The sequence below is a fragment of the Amblyraja radiata genome, chromosome 12, assembly GCF_010909765.2.
Source record: "Amblyraja radiata isolate CabotCenter1 chromosome 12, sAmbRad1.1.pri, whole genome shotgun sequence".
Classification (NCBI taxonomy): domain Eukaryota; kingdom Metazoa; phylum Chordata; class Chondrichthyes; order Rajiformes; family Rajidae; genus Amblyraja; species Amblyraja radiata.
Window position 1 is genome coordinate 19,925,729 of NC_045967.1, and position 23,060 is coordinate 19,948,788.

The window sequence follows — 23,060 nt, forward strand, 5'->3', positions numbered from 1 at the left end:
GCTAATGCCTATTATAGCGCATAGTTAACCTATTTTAAATTAACTGGGTCAGCTTTGTTCTTTAAATCATAGTCTGCGCTTTATACAAACATATTTAGTGTTCAGCTGCTCCATTGTCCAATGGTCATTTCTAGGCATTAGATTCTCTTGAAACTTTAAGAAATTGCGACCAAGACTCCAGGTTCTTTCAGAAAAGTTATTTCATGGAAATAGCAGTTTATTTGCCCACCTCTAATTGTCTTTGAGAGGCTGGTGGTGAGCTGTCTCCTTGAACTACAGCATCCATTGAGTGAAGATACTTCTGTGGATCTGTTGGGAGGGAGTTCCAAGATGTTGATTCAGTGATGGTGAAGGACCATCGATATATTCACAGGTCAGGAGTTTTTGTTACTTAGAGGTGGATCTGCATTTGTTGCCCTCTTCAATGGTTCAATAGTACTTTATTGTCACATGTACCGAGGTACACTAAAATTCATTTTTGTATACAGTTCAGTACAAGTATCACTATACATAAGAACTTAGATACGTCTTAGATAAATGTCTTAGATACTGTACAAATGTATAGCAGCAATACACTGACACAGTATACAGAATCGCATGTTTTGGTGCCATTTTCAAATCTTCAAACTTAGTGGTGGAGTTTGATTTTCAGAGAAATGCACTCCTGGGAACTTGAAGTTGTTGACTCTCTCTACCACCGATCTAAAGACAGGTTCATCGATCCTCGTCTTTCATAGTCATAGAGTTATAGGGTCTTACAGAGTGGAACTTGCCCACACCTACCAACATATCCCATCTACACCAGTCCCACCTGCCTGCATTTGGTACATATCCCTCTAAACCTGTTCTACCATGTACCTGTCTAATTTTACTTCGGAGTCACGTGAGTGACTACGTGAAGAGCCCGCTCAGCACGCATGCGCGACATCATCATTGACTTAACTTCACTAAATATGTTTGTTAAGTATATACATTTCAAAATGGAAACGGTTGTTACTGCCAAACAACTAATTTCCAAAGGATACTTCATGGCAAGCATTGATCTTAAAGATGTTTACTATTTAGTACCATTCACAAGGATCATCGCAGGTACCTGAAATTTACCTGGATGGGGCAGCTGTAGCAGTTTAAAGCGTTACCCAATGGGTTCACATCAGCCCAAGATTGTTCACCAAGATACTAAAACCAGCTCTGGCAGTATTCAGAAGACAAAAACATATTGTCATGGCATATCTTGATGATATCTTAAATGGTAGGCAAAACCATGGAAATGACTATGTTAGCTGTATCAGCTAACAAACAGTTATTCGAAACCCTGGGATTGTCTTACATCCAGATAAATCTAAGTTGAAGCCATCCACAATCATGGACTACTTGGGCTTCACAATTAATTCAGTCTACGTGACTGCAACATTGCCAAGAGACAAAATAGTTGAATTGGCACAATCATGCAACAATTTAATGGTCAACGAACTACCAACTATTCGACAAGTAACAGAGTAATTGGGAAAATGGTAGCAGCATTTCCGGCTACATAATTCGGACCTTTGCACTGTCAAAACTTACAAAGAGCAAAGGTACAGGCACCAAAAACGACATACAGGTCATTATGATCGTGTCATGAAGTTACCCACTGAAGCAATATCAGAACTGCAGTGGTGGGCAAAAAACATTTGGCATAATTTTCAGCCCTATTATCATCACTAACCCTATGTTAGTTATCCAAACAGATGCCAGTGCTCAAGGCTGGGGAGCAACTAACTCTATATACAGCACAGGTAATAGATGGACTAACCCAGAGTCATCGTTACCACTTACACTGGGCATTAATTATCTAGAGATGTTGGGTGACTTTTATGGTTTAAAGCATATGCACAAATATGCATCACTTGCATGTACGGTTACAAATAGATAATACTACGGTGGTGGCCTACATTAACCATATGGGCGGCATAAAATCGGTTTCTTGCGACAAGTTGGCAACACAATTTGGCAATGGTGTGTCGAAAGACATATTTGGCTATCAGCAACTTACCTGCCAGGTAAGCTAAATACAGTGGCAGACACCAGGTCACGTAAATTTAATGACAACATCGAAAGGATGTTAAAACCCCCAAAAATTTTGCAAAAGTTATCAAGCAATATGGCATGCCAGATATCGATTTATTTGCATCAAGGCTAAATCACAAGGTACCTATGTATGTCACTTGGGAACCAGACCCTGAGGCAGCAGCGGTAGTTGCGTTCGCGCTGGATTGGGGAAATTCTTCTTCTATGCATTTCCTCCCTTCTGCCTCATCAGTCGGGGCCTACGCACAATACAAATGGACTCTGCTTCAGGTATTTTGATAGTACCCGACTGGCCTACGCAGCCATGGTTCCCAATACTCCATGACATGGTTGTTGTAACTGCGATGGTATTCCCCAGTGACCCAGAGTTATTAACACCCAGTGTCGGGCACAAGCCACCCGTGCCATGAAAAAAAAAAAAAAAAAAAAAATCAAACTCCTGGGTTGCAGCTTCTGCACAAACCACTTCTGGGACTGGGATTATCAGAACAAACCGTCGACACCATGTCAGCATCCCTCCGAACATCCACTAAAAAACAGCACTTGTCCAGCATCAAAAAATGGGAGAAGTACTGCTTGGATACAGGGACCACCTACTCAACCGCTAGTTACCAACGTACTGGAATTCCTGGCAAACCTTCACCACGATGAAGGACTCAGCTACAGAGCCATCAACACAGCTAGAAGTGCCCTGTCTGTCTATTTAAAACCAGCTCCAGGACAACAGGCCATGGGGTCCCACCCGCTGGTGGTCAAACTAATGAATGGTATTTACAACTCTAACCCCCTAGACCAAGGTACACCCATACATGGGATGTCAGTGTGGTCCTGACATACCTCAGGGGATGGCCACCAGCCAGATCCCTCAACCTGGAACAATCTATGCTCAAATCACTCATGTTGATGGCACTTGTATCTACACAGAGGGTCCAGTCACTACACCTATTGCGACTGGACAGCATGCTCACAGCTCCAGACCAGATCTCTGTCATTATCCAGGGAATGATCAAACAGAGCAGACCAGGAACACCTAATCCAGTCGTGGAATTCCGGCCTTACCCGCCAGAACCACGGTTATGTGCCATGACCCACCTACTATCCTACATAGACACAACCAAAAATATTCGAGGGAGATGAAAAGCCTTGTGGGTCAGTCATAAAAAAACCTATGGTCGGGTGATGAGCCAAACCATTTCGAGATGGCTCAAGCAGGTGCTAAAAGCTGCTGGGATAAACACTAACATGTACAAATCTCACTCCACCAGGGCAGCATCCACGTCGACGGCCAAAAGAATGGACGTGCCTATAGACCACATCCTGACTACAGCAGGATGGTCGGGGGAAAGACCGTTCAGAAATTTTATAAAAAGCCGTTGGCAAAACCTGCTTTATTTGCAGGAAAGATTTTACAGACTGCAAATATTCAATTTAAGCCCTAGGAAGCAATTTAATTTCTTTGTTGTTATTGTTCAAAAATACTATTGTGTTTTTCTACAAACAGATTCATTGGTTGATTACGATAACACACTTCCTCCCACAAGGACTTCGGCAGTGCGTGAAGTAATACCTGTTACACGGTTTGAAATCACAGAGCTTTGAAGTCTTCACGTAGTCACTCACGTGACTCCGAAGTAAAATAGTAAGATTAAATGAGAACTTACCAGTTTGAAGTTTGATCTGTATTTTATGAGGAGTTACGATGAGGGATTACGTGCCCTCCGCTCCCACCCTCAATAATATGGGTCAAACTGATAAACTGATGTCTCCTTTTCTTTACTATGTTTACTTCAATAACTGTGTCTATCTGTGATTCCACACCGCTGCTTTGAAGTATGCCGCGCATGCGTGCTGAGCGGGCTCTTCACGTAATCCCTCATCGTAACTCCTCATAAAATACAGATCAAACTTCAAACTGGTAAGTTCTCGTTTAATCTTACTATTTTTTCTTAAATGTTGCGATAGTACCTGTCTCAACTATCTCCTCCAGCAGCTCGTTTCATACACACACCACCCTTTTCACCTTTCTTAGTTCCTTATGCCCCTGTCCCACTTAGGAAACCTGAACGGAAACCTCTGGAGACTTTGCGCCCCACCCAAGGGTTCCGTGCGGTTCCCAGAGGTTTTTGTCAGTCTCCCTACCTGCTTCCACTACTTGCAACCTCCGGCAACCACCTGCAACCTCTGGGAAACGCACGGAAACCTTGGGTGGGGCGCAAAGTCTCCAGAGGTTTCTGTTCAGATTTCCTAAGTGGGACAGGGGCATTCGTTTTGCTGATGTTGAGAGCAAGATTGGTGTTCTGGCACCACTCAATCAGATTGTCAATCTTCCTCCTCTACTCTGACTCATCATGTCCAACAATGGTGATGTTGTTGGCGAATTTAAAGATGATGTTGGAGGTGTGTCGGGCTACAGTCATGGGTATGGAGAAAGTAGAGTAGGGGACTGGGCACACAGCCCTGAGGTGCTCTAACAGGGTGTGGCTAGGAGGATGAGTGCTGGTGGAACTCAGTGGGTCAGACAGCATCTGTAGAGGGAAATGGACAGAAACGTTTGGATCAGGACCCTTCTTCAATTCTCCATTGCCTCCTCAGAAGCTGAGTTCCTCCAGCACTTTGTGTTTTGCTCCAAATGTCAGCATCTACATTTCCTTGTGTTTGATGGTTTCCGGGCAGCTCTGTTGGTGTTTGTCTCACGAAGCAACACCCTTGCTGCCGTTATCACGATGCCAAACTTTGACCCATTCACGGGCTGTGAAGCAGCACGGTGGCACAATGGTAGAGTTGCTGCCACACAGCACCAGAAACCCAGATTCGATCCTGACTACGGGTGCTGTCTATATGGAGTTTGTGCGTTCTCCCTGTGACTGCGTGGGTTTTCTCCGGGTGCTCCGGTTTCCTCTCACACTCCAACGATATACAGGTTTGTAGGTTAATTGGCTTCGGTAAATTGTAAAAAAAAATTGTCCCTTGTGTGTGTGTAGGCTAGTAATAATAAATAATAATACATTTTATTTATGAGCGCCTTTCAGGAGTCTCAAGGACACCTTACAAAAATTTAGCAGGTAGAGGAAAAACATGTAAGGGGAATTAAATAAATAGTAGAGACATGACTAGTACACAAAGTAAAGACAGAATTCAATTCAAAACACAATATGAGGCAATTAATGCACAGATGAAAAGGGAGGGGGACGTGGGGCTAAGGATAGGCAGAGGTGAAGAGATGGGTCTTGAGGCGGGACTGGAAGATGGTGAGGGACACGGAATTGCGGATCAGTTGGGGGAGGGAGTTCCAGAGCCTGGGAGCTGCCCTGGAGAAGGCTCTGTCCCCAAAACTGCGGAGGTTGGACTTGTGGATGGAGAGGAGACCGGCTGATGTGGATCTGAGGGACCGTGAGGGTTGGTAGGGGGAGAGGAGGTCATACATCGGCGTGGATTCGGTAATCACGGTGCACGATATGTCTAAACCTGCTGGTGGGGATCTGGGTTACTGGTTTGTTGAGTGTTTTAATCTGCTCTCTCGGCCTCTGGAAATCAGCTCAGAATGTACACTAACAAAATAATTCAACACCACGACACATGGATCTGTCTCAGGCAGAGGTAGGAGTGGGGGTTCAAGTGAATCAGGCAACTTTACAGGAAGGTTTGATGTTTTGAGTTGTTAGTTCTCCCCTCAATGAACAGCCACAGATAGTATAAAAAATGATGAGAGGCATAGATACTGTAGGATAGACAGTCTGAACCTTTTCCCCAGATTGCAAATGTCCAGCACTAGAGAGCATAGCTAGAAGGCGAAAATATAATGCATAGACACAAAATGCTGGAGTAACTCAATGGATCAGGCAGCATCTCCAGAGAAAAAGGATGGATGACGTTTCAGTTTGAGACCCTTCTTCAAACTCTAACGAAGGGTCTCAGAGTCTGAAGAAGGATCTCGACCAGAAATGTCACCCATCTTCTTTCTCTAGAGATGCCGCACCTGACCGTTGAGTTACTCCAGCACTTTGTATCTATCTTTGGTATGTCAGCATCTGCGGTTCTTTGTTTCTGCCTTTCTAAAATATAATGAGAATGTATGATGTGTGTCTGGAAATCGCTGCCTGCGGTGGTGGTGGAGACAGCTACTGTAGTGGTGTTTAAGAGGCGTTTGCATAGACACTTGGATATGCATGGAATAGAACCATAGAAAATAGGTGCAGGAGGAGGCCATTTGGCCCTTCGAGCCAGCACCGCCATTCATTGTGATCATGGCTCATCATCTACAATCAGTAAACCGTGCCTGCCTTCTCCCCATATCCCTTGATTCCACTATCCCCTAGAACTCTATCTAACGCTCTTTTAAATTCATCCAGTGAATTGGCCTCTACTACCTTCTGTGGCAGAGAATTCTACTAAATCACAACTCTCTGGATGAAAAAGTTTTTTCTCATCTCAGTTTTAAATGGCCTCCCCTTCATTCTTAGACTGTGGCCCCTGGTTCTCCCACAACATTGGGAACATTTTTTCCTGCATCTAGCTTGTCCAGTCCTTTTATAATTTTATATGTTTCTACAAGATACCCTCTCATCCTTCTAAATTCCAGTGAATACAAGCCCAGTCTTTCCAATCTGTTCTCATATGACAGTCCCGCCATCCCGAGAATTAACCTCGTGACCCTACGCTGCACTGCCTCAATAGCAAGGATGTCCTTTCTCAAATTAGGAGACCAAAACTGCACACAATCCTCCAGGTGTGGTCTCACCAGGACCCAGTACAACTGCAGAAGTACCTCTTTATTCCTATATTCAAATCCTCTTGTTATGAAGGCCAACATGCCATTTGCTTTCTTCACTGCCTGCTGCACCTGCATATTTACTTTTAGTGACTGGTGAACAAGGACACCCAGGTCTCGTTGCACTTCCCTTGTTCCCCCAATCTGACACCATTCAGATAATAATCTGCCTCCTTGTTCTTGCCGCCAAAGTGGATAACCTCACATTTATCTACATTACACTGTAAATACCATGCATCTGCCCACTCACTCAACCTGTCCAAGTCACCCTGCAACCTCCGAGCATCCTCTTCGCAGTTCACACTGCCACCCAGCTTTGTGTCATCTGCAAATTTGCTGGTGTTACTTTTAATCCCATCATCTAAATCATTAATAACTATTGTAAAGAGTTGCAGCCCCAGCACCGAGCTCCACTCCACTCGCGGTACTCCACTCACCACTGCCTGTCATTCTGGCAAGGGCGTGTTTATTCCTACTCTTTGTTTTTGATCTGCCAACCAATTCTCTATCCATGTCAAAACCCTACCCCCAATACCATGTGTTCTAATTTTCCCACTCATGTGTGGGACCTTGTCAAAAGCTTTCTGTAAGTTGAGATACCCTACATCCACTGGCTCTCCTCCATCCATTTTAATTGTCACATCCTCAAAACATTCCAGAAGATTAGTCAAGCAGGATTTCCCCTTCATAAATCCATGCTGACTTGGACCAATCCTTTACTGCTATACAAGAGCACCGTTATTACTTCTTTAATAATTGGCTCCAGCATCTTCCCCACCATCGATGTCAGGCTAACTGATCTATAATTCCCCGTTTTCTTTCTCGCTCCTTTCTTGAAAAGTGTGATAACATTAGCTGTCCTCGAATACACAATAACTGATCCTGAAACTATAGAACATTGGAAAATGATCACCAATGCACGATTTCTAGAGCCTACTCCTTGAGTACACTGGAATGCAGACCATCAGGCCCTGGGGATTTATCAGCCTTCAGTCCCATCAGTCTACCCAATACTATTTCTCGCCTAATGCTAATTTCTTTCAGTTCCTCTGTCTCCTTAGATCCTCTGTCCTCTAGTACATCCGGGAGATTGTTTGTGTCTTCCTTAGTAAAGACAGAACCAAAGTACATGTTCAACTCTTCTGCCATTTCCTTGTTCTTCATAATAATTTCACCTGTTTCTGTCTTCAAGGGACCCACATTTATCTTTACTAATCTTTTTCTCTTAACATTCCTACAGAAGCTTTTACTATCCTTCTTTATATTCTTGGCCAACTTAGAGGCAAATGGATCACGTTCAGAGGAGATCAGTTTAACTTGGCATCATGTTGGGCACAAACATTAACATAGAAACATAGAAATTAGGTGCAGGAGTAGGCCATTCGGCCCTTCGAGCCTGCACCGCCATTCAATATGATCATGGCTGATCATCCAACTCAGTATCCCATTGTGGGCTGAAGGGCCGGATGCTGTGCTGTACTGTTCTATCGACCGCTCTGCGATCCTTAGTTCTTTCCGAAGCTCTTATCTTTATAATACAGGAGGCGACCACGGGGCTTCTCAGAGAACAATGAGGTGACTAACACATGAGACAGACACAGAATGCTGGAGTAACTCAGCGGGTCAAGCAGCATCTCTGGAGAAAAGGAATCGTTGACGTTTCGGGTCGAGACCCTTCTTCGGACACATGAAATGTTTGAGGAATATTTATTGGGCGTTTAAAAAAAAAAACAAGACAAATCCCAAATGAAACATCCAAAATTAATCCGACAGCCCGATGCAATTGGGGAGGGATTGGACATATTTAACACAGATCCTGTTGGGACTAGAGTGAACGGTGAATGCATCGCACTGCAAGGCGAGCGGCCCAGAAACTAACTTGATGAAATGGGTTGTTAGCCGTTTCAAGGTTACATTCGCGTGAGACTTCAGCAGTTGCAATGCCCTGGATTCTGCAGAGAAGCAGCAGCAGCGGCGGCGGCGGCGGCGGCAGCAGCAGCTCGCTCACCTGCCGACATCCCCCCGCGTACCTCGGCTTGCTCTCTCACTCCAATGGGCAGGGATGGCGGCGTGGGACACAGGCAAGTATAGGCGGGGCAACTCCGGCCGCTGCTCAGTCCAACTGGGTGTCAGCCGTGAAAGACTTTGACCTTCGCATTACATTTAAAACACTGTAATGTATTTTAGTAGCTCCGAGGGGCTGTTGGTGTGATGGCTTTTGTATATTTTTGAATGTTGAAGTTTTGGCTAAAAAGTTTCCTCCTATGGGAGTTAAGGAAGCCCTTAGATGGGTTGGACTTGTGCAGCTCCACCCTCCTCTATCCCCATCCCCATATCTCCTTCCCCCATCCCTATAACCCCCCCCCCCCCCCCCCCCCCCCCCCATCCCCCCATCCCTATATCTCCCATTACCCCCCTTCTCCACTGCCCAATGTTCTGGTGCAATCGCTCCCCCACTTCCAATCCCTTCTGCTCCTGACTTTGCACTCCTCTCCTATCCTGTACTCCCACTCCCTTGCTTCGGAAGTTGTGGATTGTAGTCACAATGGTTGCAGAAATACCCCCATTGCTGAACATTGTGAGCAAGGAATGGGACGGCCAGGGCATACCACAGGATGTCATTCTGCTTTGTGTACCCCTGATATCATTTTCACTGGATTTCTGCTGAGGAGGATGGGTAAAGGGGGCTCTCTGTGTAGTAGGTGATGTGTGAATGAGGACGTAAAGATGCTGGAACAGCAATAAATGAGCCGTGTTGGGGAGCACAGTGGTGCAGCTGGTAGAGCTGCTGCTTCACAGTGCCAGAGAACCCGGTTTGATCCTGACCTCGGGTGCTGTCTGTACGTTTTCACTATGACGGTGTGGGTGGTGCAGGCTTATAGGTTAATTGGCTTCTGTAAATTGCCCCTAGTGCTGAGAAAGTGGGGTAACTTCGAACTAATGTGAACGAGTGATCGATGGTCGGCATGGATTCAGTGGGCCGAAGGGCCTGTTTACCTGCCGTATCTTTAGATTAAACTAAGCTAAACTAAACCGAGTCCCTCTACAAAATGTAATGATCAGAATGCCACACAGAACAGTGCTGGGGCCCAACTGTTTACAGATGGATGAAGGCAGTGGAAGTCTGACATACAATCTTCCAGGCACAACGATGAGCAGCAAGTAAGTTGTAAATGGATCACAAGGTGGCTACAAAGTGATATAGATAGGTTACGTAAGTGGGCAAGGATCTGACAACTGGGGTATAATATGTGAAAATGTTCATCGGCAGGAACAATAAAGGAAAATAGCAGTGTCTAACTTGTAGATTACAGAGCTCCACCATGCAGATGGGACTGGTGTCCTCGTGCATGGTTTACAAAAGGTTGGCATGCTGCAACAGAGAGTAATTAAGAAAGCTAATTTCCCAAATTTGCTGCTTGGGGTATTGAATACAAAAGTAGGGAGATTATGTTTCACTTATCTAGCACGTTGGTGAGACCACATCTGGAAAGTACAGTCCTGGCCTCCTTATTTACAAAAGGATGTGAACATATCAGAAGCAGTTCCAAGAAGCTTAATACCTGAAATGGGAAAGGTTGGTCAGGCTTGGCTTGTCCACTGAAGTTTTTAAGAGTGAGTGGGGACTTCATTCAAATGTACAAGATCCTGAAGAGACTTGACAGGTTGGATATGACAAGGATATGAGTGAATGTAGGACGAGGAATCATTGTTGTCACTAATTCAGATTGGTGCTCAGATTGTCATGAGACTTGGAAACAATCTTGGGTGGAAGAGGTCTTTGAATACTAGAAACTAGGAAGTGCAGATGCTGGTTTACACAAACTCAATAGGTGACTACTTTATGAAGAAAAGTAGTTAATAAAATAATTAATAAGGGATGGATACAAATTCAAGAATAGAGTCATACAGTGTGAAAACTGGCCCTTCAGCCCTACTTGCCCATGCCAACCAAGATGCCCCATCTACACTAATCCCACCTGTCCATATTTGGCCCTTATTCCTCTAAACCTGTCCTGTCCATGTATCTATCCAAATGTATTTTAAATGTCTGCCTCAACTACCTCCTCTGGTAGCTCGTTCCATGTAGACACCACCATCTGTGTGAATAGCTTCAAACTTAAAAGAGGATAAATATTTGAAGTATAAATTATTGCAGCAATTTGGGAAATTTGCTGAGAAGTGGGTCTCAGTGCAGACTCAATGGGCTGAATGGCCTCTATCGGTTGCATAGTTTATTGTGACTCTATGAAGGGAGGCAGCTCATTGGTAAGGAGGAAGCGTGTTAATGGTATCCTTATTCACGGTTAACAAAACTCCACCCATGAAAATTCAACCGATTGAGCTTCCTTTGATTAATATTAATATAGTTAAATCAAATTTGTATCATTTCCTATTAAAAAAAAATCACAATATATGGTTGTCAACCCTGCTTTTTTAAATTGGTGATCTTATGGAGGTGTACAAAATCATGAGAGAAATAGATCAGGTAAATGCACAGAGTCTGTTGCCCAGAGTAGGGGAATCGAGTACCAGAGGACATAGGTTCAAGGTGAGGGGAAAAGATTTAATAGGAATCCGAGGGGTTATGTTTTCATACAAAGGGTGGTGGGTGAATGGAACAAGCTGCCAGAGAGGTAGTTGAGGCTGGGACTATCCCATTGTTTAAGAAACAGGTAGACAGGTACATGGATAGGACAGGTTTGGAGGGATATGGACCAAGCGCGGGCAAGTGGGACTAGTGTAGCTGGGACATTGTTGGCCGATGTGGACAAGTTGGGTTGAAGGGCCCGTTTCCACACTGTATGACTATGACTCTATGAGAGAGAGAGAGAGAGCAAGGGTTACTTTAAATTAGAGAAATCAATATTCCTACTGCTAGGTTGTAAGTTGCCCAAGCAAAATACAAATTTGCATTTGGCTTCACTCTGATAAAGGAAGAGGCCCAGGCCAGAAAGGTCAGTATGGGAATGGGAGTTTAAAGGTTTGGCAATTCTCTTTCATCTACGTTTCTATTGGAAGGGATGATGCTCCGTCTTTGACAAGTACCTGTGATGGGATGAAGATGAGCTTTATTCCATCCCTATGTTCTGCACCAGGGCTTCAGCCTCAAACTGAATCTGTTCAATGTTTTATTTAGTACATATTATATAAAACATTAATAAGGCACAATTCTGAACTGAGGGCATGGTGCAGTTTATTGTGGTTGGATCAAGGACTTGTGAGTAGAATTACTGCTTCTTTTCCAAGGGATTTTATCCTTCCGTTTTTATCTGTATTTTTAAAGGTTACACATGACTTTCTGTAGCAGATTTAGACTTCAGACTTTAAAGATACATCGTAGAAATAGGCCCTTCGGCCCACTGAGTCCACACTGACCAGCGATCACCCTGTACATTAACACGGTCCTACACACTAATGATAATTTCGAATTTCCAGAAGCCAATTAACCTACAAAGCTAGGTCTGGAAACTAGGAGGAAACCTGAGCACCCGGAGAAAACCCACGCGGTCACATGGAGAACGTGCAAACTCCGTACAGACAGCACCCGTAGTCAAGATTGAACCCAGATCGCTGACACTGTAAGGCAGCAAATCTGTAAGGCACTGCTGCATCACTGTGCCATTTTCTTCTTTCAGGTCTCCTCATTCATTCTGATTAATGCTGCAGCTATACACTGGTCAGCTGGGTAAACGTGCTTTTGTTTTAGATAGCTGCACCCTGTCAAGGTCTGACCCATGAGCGGACATTTGTGGTGAGCCGGGATAGTTCATCCCCTGCACCTTTGTGATTGAATTCTGCTGAAATGTTGCAGCACTGTTTAGAAAAAAAACATCTGTCCTTGGCTCTGTATTTGGTGTTGACAGGTTTATATCGTGGCCTGTAAGTGAATGGTGACAGAGGCTGAATGATTTGATGCCGTTTAACCAGGTGACAGGCAGTGGGGAGAGATGTGATGAAGGCCAACTATCTCACCAGCACTTCTTCACTGCTGTGTGTCAGGGCAAAGGGTTTTCATGGGCTGGGCGTTGAGAAGGCACGTCATCTGCCGGGGTGGTGGGGATGGCTGACATTAACAAGGTACATGATCTTAAAGTGCAGCTCTCCCTTCTGTAGTCGGGAAGCATTCCCACACACAAAGCAGTAGGAGCCTGGAACTGCCTTCATGTCTCAGTTGAGTTAACCTGGTATGGATTCCGTACACTTTAGAGATACAGCTTGGATACAGACCCTTCCGCCCGCACTGACCAGCAATCACTCCGTGCACCATCATTATCCTACACACTAGGGACAATTTAAATAAGCTAATTAACCTACAAACGTGTACGTCATTGGAGTATAGGACATAACCGGGGCACCCAGAGAAAATCCACGTGGTCACAGGAAGAACGTGCAAACTCCGTACAGACAGCGCTGCTCATAGTCGGGAGCAAACCCAGGTCTCTGGTGCTGATACTGCCTTACCCACTGAGTTTCTTCAGCATTCTGTGTCTATATTTGGTGTAAACCAGCATCTGCAGTTCCTTCCTAGGCACTGTGCCCAGGCACACCAGCTCACATCTCTGCCTTGTCTGTCAGAGTGTGTTTGCTGAGGGGCAGTTGAAGGTCTCTGACTGAGATGGATAGATTGTTTGTTTGATGATAAGGTTCTCAAGGAGAATGTGGATAAATGGAAAGCAGATCGCCCACTCTTGAATCAAGCGAGCACAGGCCAGAGGCTGGTTGGCCCCCTCCTGCTCCTGTGTTTACAAGGATGAGAAACCAACAGATTAACTCACAATTAGGGAAAGTGGAGGAAGTATATAAACAATGGCATTACTTTCTGTTTGCCTTGTGGGGATAGATTAGATTTCTGTGCTTTTGTCAGTGCCTTTTCAAATGAGACCAATTAAGTGTGTTTTCAAACAAGACATAATCTCCAATTCATCTACTTCAACTGAACCCAGGAGCTAGTTTAGAGTTTAATTAAGTGCTGAAGTAATTCAGCGGGTCAGGCAGCATCTCTGGAGGACATGAATAGGTGATGGATGTTTAATGTCGAACCCTTCTTCAGACTGGTCAATGTGTATGATAATGTCCAGCTATCACCTGTAAAACCTAAAATATTTGAACATTGGCTCCAATTAAAGACTATTCTCTGCCATAAAACATCAACACTTCTAACCCCCTAATCACTGCCAGCCCATGTACCTGTGAAGCACGGATAGCCTGCAGCAGCACCTGAAACCACTGGAGAGCTACCACCAGCATGGTCTATACAAAACCCTCCAAATCCATTGGCACGCAAAGCAAACCCCTGTGGGTGGGTGATCTCCCCGGCCCTCGTGCCCAGTGCTGAGGACGTACGTACAGTCAGCAACATTTGGCGGGTTGATCCCATCACTCACACACCTGGTGCCAACTTCTGGACAAGGTCACCCCAAGCTTTGGTGAGCAAGAGGTCACCAGGGCAAGCACAGCGGTGCAGCGGTAGAGTTGCTGCCTTACAGCGCCAGAGACCCGGGTTCAATCCTGACTACTGGTGCTGTCTGTAGAAAGCTTGCACCTTCTCCCTGTGACCATGTGGGTTTGCACCAGGTGCTCGGGTTTCCCCCCACATCCCAAAGACGTGCAGGTTTGTTGGTTAATTGACTTCTGTAAATTGTCCCCAGTTTGCAGGATAGAACTAGTGTATGGGTGAGCATTGGTAGTATGGACTTGGTAGGCCAAAGGGCCCGTTTCCATGCTGTATCTCTAAACTCAATTAAATAAACTAAAACGGTGGACAAAGAAATGAATGAAGGATATCCCTGGACCATGACTGCTCAATGTGGAGAGCAAGCATTAAGGCTGACTGAATCTTGAGTTCATGAAACAATGAAACTGAGGTCTAAGTGGTGGCTACCACCTCACCACTGCCCGCCCTCCTGCCCCACCAGTAGCAAAAGTAGAACAAGAGTAGAAGCAAGTCACAGAATAATCAACTCAGAAATAGACCCTTCGACCACTTGTCCTTGCTGCCCAAGATGGCCCATCTGAGTTACTTCTATTTGATCATATTTTGCTCATATCCCTCTGAACCTAAAGTCTGAAGAAGGGTTCCAAACCAACTCATCGCCTCTCCAGATGCTGCCTGACCCGCTGACTTCCTCCAGCACTTTGTGTTTTGCTCAAGATTCCAACATCTTCAGTTTCTTGTGACTCTCTCTAAACCTTTCCTATCCGTGTACGGACAATCAAAATCACCTTCAATCTCAAGGGGCCACGTGAGATGCGACAGCCACATTAACGTTACGTGAATGAGACCCAAACAGAGATCCCATCTGCCATCAGCAGTGGCATTAAAGATCCTTGTCTGATGTTGAGGGGGGTGGTGGGGGGTGGTAGAGGCCTCCCCAGTGTCGTGGACTACTTTTATTACCTTGATGTTTGTGGGGTCCTGTTGCTTGAAACTAACTCCACTATTTCTGACACTAAAAGAATAACGATCCCTAAATGAACACAACTCTTCTTCCATTTATCGGAACAGGGAGAGGCCATTTGCCCCTTGAGTCTGTTCTGCATTTCACTCCGGTTGTAGCTGATCTATGCCTTGCCTCCCTTTGTCCATCTCTACCCATGTTTTCCACATCTGTCAAAACCCAACTCTTTAGTCTCATTCCTCATATCCTGCTGGGGCAGCATTCCAATCTTCACTATTTGTCACAGTCGTATAGTACAGACACAGGCCTGTCAGCCCACCATGTCCATGCTGACCATTAACTATGGATTCTGACCTAATGTGCCAGCACCTATTGCCAGGACTTGAGGGCCTGAACTATTGGGAGATGTTTGGCAGGCTAGGATTTTATTTTTTTTAATTTCAAAATATACTTTATTCCATTGGTAAATATATACAATTCCTGAACCATTCAAACAAAATTCATCCGACATTTTCGGAGACTATGCAAATTTATTCCAGTACAATTTTTTTACATTTGTCAAATTTCACCAAACAGTCCCCCACCCGTGCCACTCTGTGGCCCCTGTCCAAGTAATAAATATATACAATGTGTACACAGTGCGAAAATTCCATCTGACATTTCAAGTTCCACAAAAATGTCCCCCACCCGTGCCACTCCAGGATTTTATTCCTTGAAGCTCAGGAGGCTGAGAGCTGAAATGATAAAGTGTAAAATTATGAGGGGAATAGATAGGGTGACTGCACTAGTCTTTTACCCAGGGTAGGGGAATCAAGAACCAGGGGCATAGGTTTAAAGTGAGAGCAGCAATATTTAATAGGTACCTGAGGGGCAACCTTTTCACTCGGAGGGTGGTGGGTGGATGGAACGGGTTTCCAGAGGAGGTAGTTGGGGCAGATACAATAACAAAATTTAAAAGACATTTGGACGGGTACATGAAATGTTGAAAGGGAAATGGACCAAACGTGGGGAGGAGGGCCGAGCTTAGAAAGGGGTCTCAGTCGGCATGGACGAGTTGGGCTGAATGGCCTGATACTACGGAGTATGTTTCCATAACACTTGATCCATCGACTTCTGTACTTTACATTTAAATACTTCTTACTGGTTGTGGGAGTCCCTGCCTCCACAGTCTCCCCAAGCAGTGTGCTCCAGGTTCCATACCCCTCCAGTTGCAAGATGCCCCCTCAGATCTCCCCTAAACTTGTGTGAAATGGTGCTCCTGATTGTATTCCATAATGCCCAGTTGTGCCCTCTTGCCCTGGAATCCCAACGCAGGTAAATATTGTTTCCGACTACCCATTATTGCTCAAAAAACCCCAATTAAATCGCTGTGTAATGTGCATGTTGCTGGCACTATCTTCATACTGTATCCAGTGGAGTTGGTGAGAGTGAAGGAGCTTGTCCTCATTTGTTTGCTCAAATCTCCTCACACTTTCGATCTCTCTCCTCCTGATATGGTGTTAATAAACCTACTTTGCAGCCTTTCAATGTGTTGATGTGGTTGCTATAAATGGGCTGCAGATTGTGCACTGTGTTCCAGATTTATGCTGGTTAACTTGAAACAGCAGGAAGCTTCTCGCCTCTAGACTGTGTCCTTGGATTCAGTGCAGATCTTCAGAGACACATGGAACTGTAGATGCTGGTTTACAATAAAAAAGACACAAAGTACTGGAGTCACTCAGCGGGTCAGGCAGCATCTCTGCAGAATATGGATAAGTGACGATTGCAGTGGTAGGGAGAAAGCTGGAAGAGAGGTGTGGGCAGGACAAAGCCTGGCAAGTGATAGGTGGATACAGGTGAGGGGAAACGCACGTGACTGTGGTAGCGGGTCTGAACATGGTCAAAGAGCAGAGAAACACCCATTTCTCCCCTTCCCCCTCGTTCCAGCCTCTTCCACCATTGCTAGGCTTTAGAGATGCAGCGCGAGCTGTATCTTTACAGGCGCACCAACTCCACGACGACCAGTCATTGCCCCTGTACACTAGCACTATCCTACCCACTCGGGACGATTTACAATTTACAGAAGCCAATTAACCTACAAACCTGCACGTCTTTGGAGTGTGGGAGGAAACACTCTCTGTCACATGGAGAACGTACAAAGTCCATACAGACAGCATCTATAGTCAGGATCACACCTGGGTCTCTGGCGCTGTAAGGCAGCAACTCTACAGCTGTGCCACAGTTCCCTCCTCTAGCTTCACTATCGGCACCTCTTTTATCCCTCTCTTCCACTTTTTGTCTCTTCATCTCTGGCTGTTGTCTAACCATATACCTATCAAAATCTCCCCTCACCTTTGCATCCTCCTATCACTTGTCACTGGGTAAACAGTGTCCATGGCAATACCAATAAATACGACGAGTGTAAAACTAGCAGAATATATCAAACATCGTGGTGCAATCTAAAAGAATGCAAAACAAAATATGGCATTGAATATTCAGCTGGTGAGCGATGTGTTGTCAGACGCTCGCAGAACATCCTCCCATGGCAATCTGATTAGAAAATATTTCTAAAATTAAAGCAGGGAATAATTAACTTAAATTGTGATTAAACTTTGAAAGTATAGTTAGGTTTGTCTGAGCCATTGCCAGGAACAGCAGCTGTTTCCTTCTCTCAGTCTCGCTGCTTAGTCAGAGAGTCGTAGACTGGTATAGAATGAAAACAGGCTCTTTGGCCCAACTCGTTTATGCCAGCCATGTAGTTCAGTAGTGCTTTATTTATCACATAAGCAATTGCACAGTGAATTTAATTTTACACATGCAGACGTCGCCATTTTTGGCTCCATTATTCAAAGTCCGGTCGACCCACGCGCTCGATGTACTGGAGCTGTTCCCGCGAACCGACATCCTTCTCCTCGACCGGCCATCTTTGTGCAGCAGACTTTAAAGGCGGTGGAGGCAAAATATTCCGGTTTACCCTACTACCGGCCCTTGCTTCTCGCATCTGACGTCTCCAGGTCCCACCTGGTTACGCCGACTGATTCGGGCAAGTTCCTGATCCCACCAACTGACGAGTCGACATGTGCTGCTGCTTCCAGACTCAACCACCCTCTCAGCCAGCACACAGATTGACCTCCTACTGGCCTGTGTTACCTCCCTACCCAGGACACTGTGCCCTTCCTGTCATTAACCCTGCCCATGGTGAATACTACACATGCCCCCCTCGCCTGCACGTCTCCCTGCAGAGACTGTGACGCATTGCCAAGACAAAATACTAACCACATAAGGTGTAGTTTAGTTTAGAGATACAGCATGGATTCAGGCCCATCGGCCCATCAAGTCTGCACTGACCAGCAATCATCCTGTACAATAGCACTATCCTACACACTGGGGACAATTTGCAATTTATAGAAGCCAATTAACCTACACGTCTTTGGGATGTGGGAGGAAACCGGATCACCCAGAGAAAACCCACGTGGTCACGGAGTACGTGCAAACTCCGTACAGTCAGCAACTGTAGTTATGATTGAACCTGGGTCTCTGGTGCTGTGAGGCAGCAACTCTACTGCTGTGCCACTGTGCCGGCCTGTGCCAGGATTCATAAACCCCCATTCCCAGAAGGATCCCTCAACCCACACCTTCAATCCCAGCAGAAATCACAACCCCTTTCTCAGCATGAATCGTAAATTTATAAATTCATAAGTTATAAGAGCAGAGGAATTGGGCCATTCAGCCCATCGGAATCAGAGTCCACGACCTAAATCCCTGTGTGAACGGAAAACCCAACCACCTGCAATCCCAGCAGGAATTGGAAGATCCAGCTTCAATCCCAACAGGGATCGGAATACCCAGCTTCAATCCCAGCAGGTACCGGAGCCCAGCACCTCAATTCCAGCAGGTCTACAAACAATCCCAGTGACGTTTAAATGTTCTGTGCATGCAAACATTGGTTCCACAGTTACTTTTTTATGTTATTTTTTTTTCATTCTGCTCTACAAAGACAGTTCAGCACATTCACAATGAACCCGTTCTTCAAACAAAGTCTGATATTGGGGTTCAAGGAGAGAAATGAAAATATATATTTTTTCACTTTCATATTTGGTTCATGACGTCCAAAAGCCCTTTCCTGTCAGTGGAGTCATTTAGAAGTATAGTTCTAGTTGCTTAATTGACATAATAAATCATAACTGTTCCAGATAGACACTTGTGAATGAGAACCATGAACATCATGAGACTGAACATGAATTATTAAGTTGCTAATTAGCAAGCAATCTTTTCTACCTTTTGTTTCCCATTTGAATCGCATGTAGATCTCTCACCATTGTTTCCGGATCAATCTGCATCTAGCTTATTATTTAAACAGACATACTTGGTTAACATGGGTAGGAAGGAACTGTAGATGCTGCTTTAACTATGGGATAAGGCAGCATCTCTGGAGAAAAGAAATAGGTGACGTTTCAGGTTGAGACTCTCCCTCAGACTGAGAGTCAGGAGAAAGGGAAATATAGGCAGTGATATAGAGATATAGAACAAAAGAATGGAAGATATGCAAAAAGCAATGATGATCAAGCAATGGTGAAGCCCACAATGATAAAGGAGCCCACAATCTCACCTCTCTCCATCTGAATGTTGTTTACATTGCTCCTGAGGCAAATCCTACATGTGCAATTCCCATCTCTTGCTGACTTGGAAGTATGCCATCACTTCTGTTGCTAATGGGTTCAAATCCTGGAACCACCTCACTGTGGGTACACCTTCCCCACACTGACTGCAGTGGCTTAAGAAGGCAGCTCATCCTTGCCTTCTCCAGAGTCACCAGTGATGGGCAATAAATGCTTGCATTGTCATTGACATCTCCAGCTTATCCTGGACCTCATTAGCCATTTATATCCCAATCCCCATGTCATCTGCTTCCCCTCTACTCAAAAGTCTATCTCAATCTCATCCTTGGGTCCACTTAATCATATGTCCCAGATAGAACAATGACATTCTTACTTGCTACAGCACAACAGAATATGTAAACATAGTACATAACTGAAGAAAAAAAAGTTCAGTGTGTATATATACACATGTACACATTTTCAAAAAACAAACTATTATAGTGCAATAATAATAATATTCTGTTGTAGTTCAGAGCTTATTTGTTGTTGTGTTTAATAGCCTGATGGCTGTTGGGATAAGCAGTTCCTGAACGTAGACGTTACAGTTTACAGGCTCCTGTACCTTCTTTCCAGTGGTAATGGTGAAATGAGTGTGTGGCCCGGATGGTGTGCGTCTCTGATGATGTCAGCCGCCTTTTTGAGGCAGTGACTTCAATAAATCCCTTCGATGGATGGGAGTTCAGAGCCAGTGATGGACTGGGCAGTGTTCATAACTTTTTACAGTCTTTTCCGCTTCTGGACGTTCAAGTTGCCGAACCGGGCCATGATGTAACCAGTCAGTATGCTCTCTACTGTGCACCTGTAGAAGTTCAAGAGAATCCTCTTTGACATACGGAATCTCCGTAATCTTCTCAGGAAGTAGAGGCGCAGATGTGTTTTCTTTATAATTGCATCAGTGTGCTGGGTCCAGGAAAGATCTTCGGATATATGCACGCCCAGGAATTTGAAGTTTTTGACTTTCTCCACCATCGTCCTATTGATATAAACAGGATTATGGGTCCTCGTCCTTCCTCTTCCAAAGTCCACATCAGTTCCTTGGTTCCATAGCCCATTTAAAAAAAAATTCATGATGGGGCAACATTGGCAAGCCAGCATCTATTGCCCATCCCTAATTGCCCTTCAGAAGGTGTGCGTAAACTGCCACCTTGAACCACTGTCGTCCTTCTGGTGAAGGTGCTCCCACAGTAATGTTGGGGAGGTAGTTCCAGGGTTTGGACCCAGTGCCGATCAAAGATTGCTGGAATGCTCAGTGCTGGAGTAACTCAGAAGGTCAGGCAGCATTGACCCAATCCATGTTCTCCAGAGATGCTGCCTGACCCACTGAGTTACTCCAGCACATTGTGTCTTATTTTGTAAACCTAAATCTGCAGTTCTTTGTGTTGAATGGTGAATTGTTTCTCAGTTAGAATGGCATTTGACTTGAAAGGGAACTTGCAGGCGGTGATGTTCCCTATGCCTTACACCCTCATCCTTCTTGGGAGAGGATGTGTGTTTGCAGGCTATCAGAGGGGGCAGTTATCAGCAGTGTCTTTTTCAGAATGCATGAGTACTGTCCTTTGTTTCCCAATATCATCTGTGACAACACATTTACTTGCCACCATGTGGAGGCTCTTAGAACTAAACGGAGCAGCTGATGTGATTTTGTAAATGATTTTATTGTAAATAAAACTGGTAGGGTGCATGTTGTGGTTATTACAGGAGACTCCATCTACCATACAGAGATTTAAATCTGAGTGATTAGATTTGGCTTCACAAAGGTGAAATGTAATGGAAATTCCAGTCTTAAAAACGTAAAAATTGATGTTTTGTTTTGCAAGGGGACTGGTGTAAATGTTTTAACCAGACTTCAGGGGAGATGGAGTGGGGAGTGTGGGTGAATGCCTGCTAATCTTAGTTCATTTTGTTGTGTGAAAACCACAGTTCGAGATGCCGCTCTCCCTGACACACAAGAGTACTATGCGTTGCACCGAGACTCTATCCAATCCACCGATGTTAAGAAAAAAGAGTCTCCGTTTCGTGCTAAATGTAACGAAATCTTCTGCTGCCCTCTGAAGCAAGTCAACCACAATGAAAACACAGACCTGGAAGGTTTGTCTGCTGCACCTTCGGCTGTTTTGTCTGTCCTTGTCTCTGTCCCCCCCCTGCTGTGCTGTGTCCTGGGGGATGGGGCGGGTGGGGGAGGGAGCCTGTCTTCACAGTGCAGAGCCTTGCCACCGGCCAGAGGCTCGGTGAACCTCTCACCTGCCGTTTGCTTGCCTGCCCTGGGCCCGATACCTTGCCCGAATACGCATGCGTGAGAAATGGTTAAGAATCCAATGCTCTGGACACAGGGAGGGAGAAGGAATGTGTGGGTTTTTTTTGTGTGTGACACGCTCCATATCACTTGGCTGTTTTTTTTGGAAAGTTGCTTGCTGTATAAAAGCATCCCAGCCCCAGAATATAGCACTTGACTAAGGGAATGGCATCAGAATCTTTGACCAATGCTTCTGCACACTTGCCTGGCCAAAATCCATGCTGTTTGTATGCCATTAACAGAGAAGCGGACTTAAATGGGAGCTGTATGCAATGCACGTCAAGTCGCATCTAAAAGCAGCGTATTGCATGCAGATGTGTGTTGTACGTTTAGAGCCTATTGCATTGTGTTAAGTGATTACGGTTTTCTTCGCAGTTTTCTAACGCAGCCAGACCACATGACTGCAGCACCAAGATGTACATTGTTCCCCCAGATGAATGGTTTGCTCCTCGTTTTTATTTTTAAACAAAGGATTACGGTCAGGGCACTGAAGCACTCAGGGCTCAGCTATAAATAGCGCAGGCAGTGCGCTGTGTCTGGTGAAGCGAGGGCTAGTACCAGCAACAGCACTAACACACATGATGCCTGGGAAGAGACATGTTCAGGGTCACAGATCTCCAAGATCTTCCCTCACCAGCTAAGTATGAATTAAAGCAATGATATACCCGTGCGCTGTGCTGCATTTGGACTCTATTAGAACACTGCATCTTATTATTGGACCATTTCCATGGTCCGTGTGTTCCGAAAAGCAGTTTGCACTCAGAAAGCCTTTCTCTTTAACATTCCTTTCAATCTTGATTCACACTTTAGTTTCTTAATAACACTGTGCTTTCACCGAGCTGCTGAGGGTTGGAGATTGGCTGTCACATTCTGTCTTGTTATCACCTGGA

The 23,060-nt window shown here is 45.0% G+C and overlaps 1 protein-coding gene across 6 annotated transcripts in view; it reads left to right on the forward strand.

Annotated features, from left to right (window-relative positions):
* Positions 1–23,060, forward strand: part of fgf13 (fibroblast growth factor 13) — a 312,099-nt gene that overhangs the window by 134,794 nt on the left and 154,245 nt on the right. For 5 of the 6 annotated variants that reach the window (XM_033030312.1, XM_033030310.1, XM_033030313.1 and 2 more), the window contains exon 3: positions 21,798–21,965. The exons of the other annotated variant lie outside the window; for it this stretch is intronic. In XM_033030312.1, coding sequence (XP_032886203.1) covers positions 21,798–21,965 — 168 coding nt within the window. The remainder of the gene's footprint in view (positions 1–21,797; positions 21,966–23,060) is intronic. 6 annotated transcript variants of the gene reach the window in all.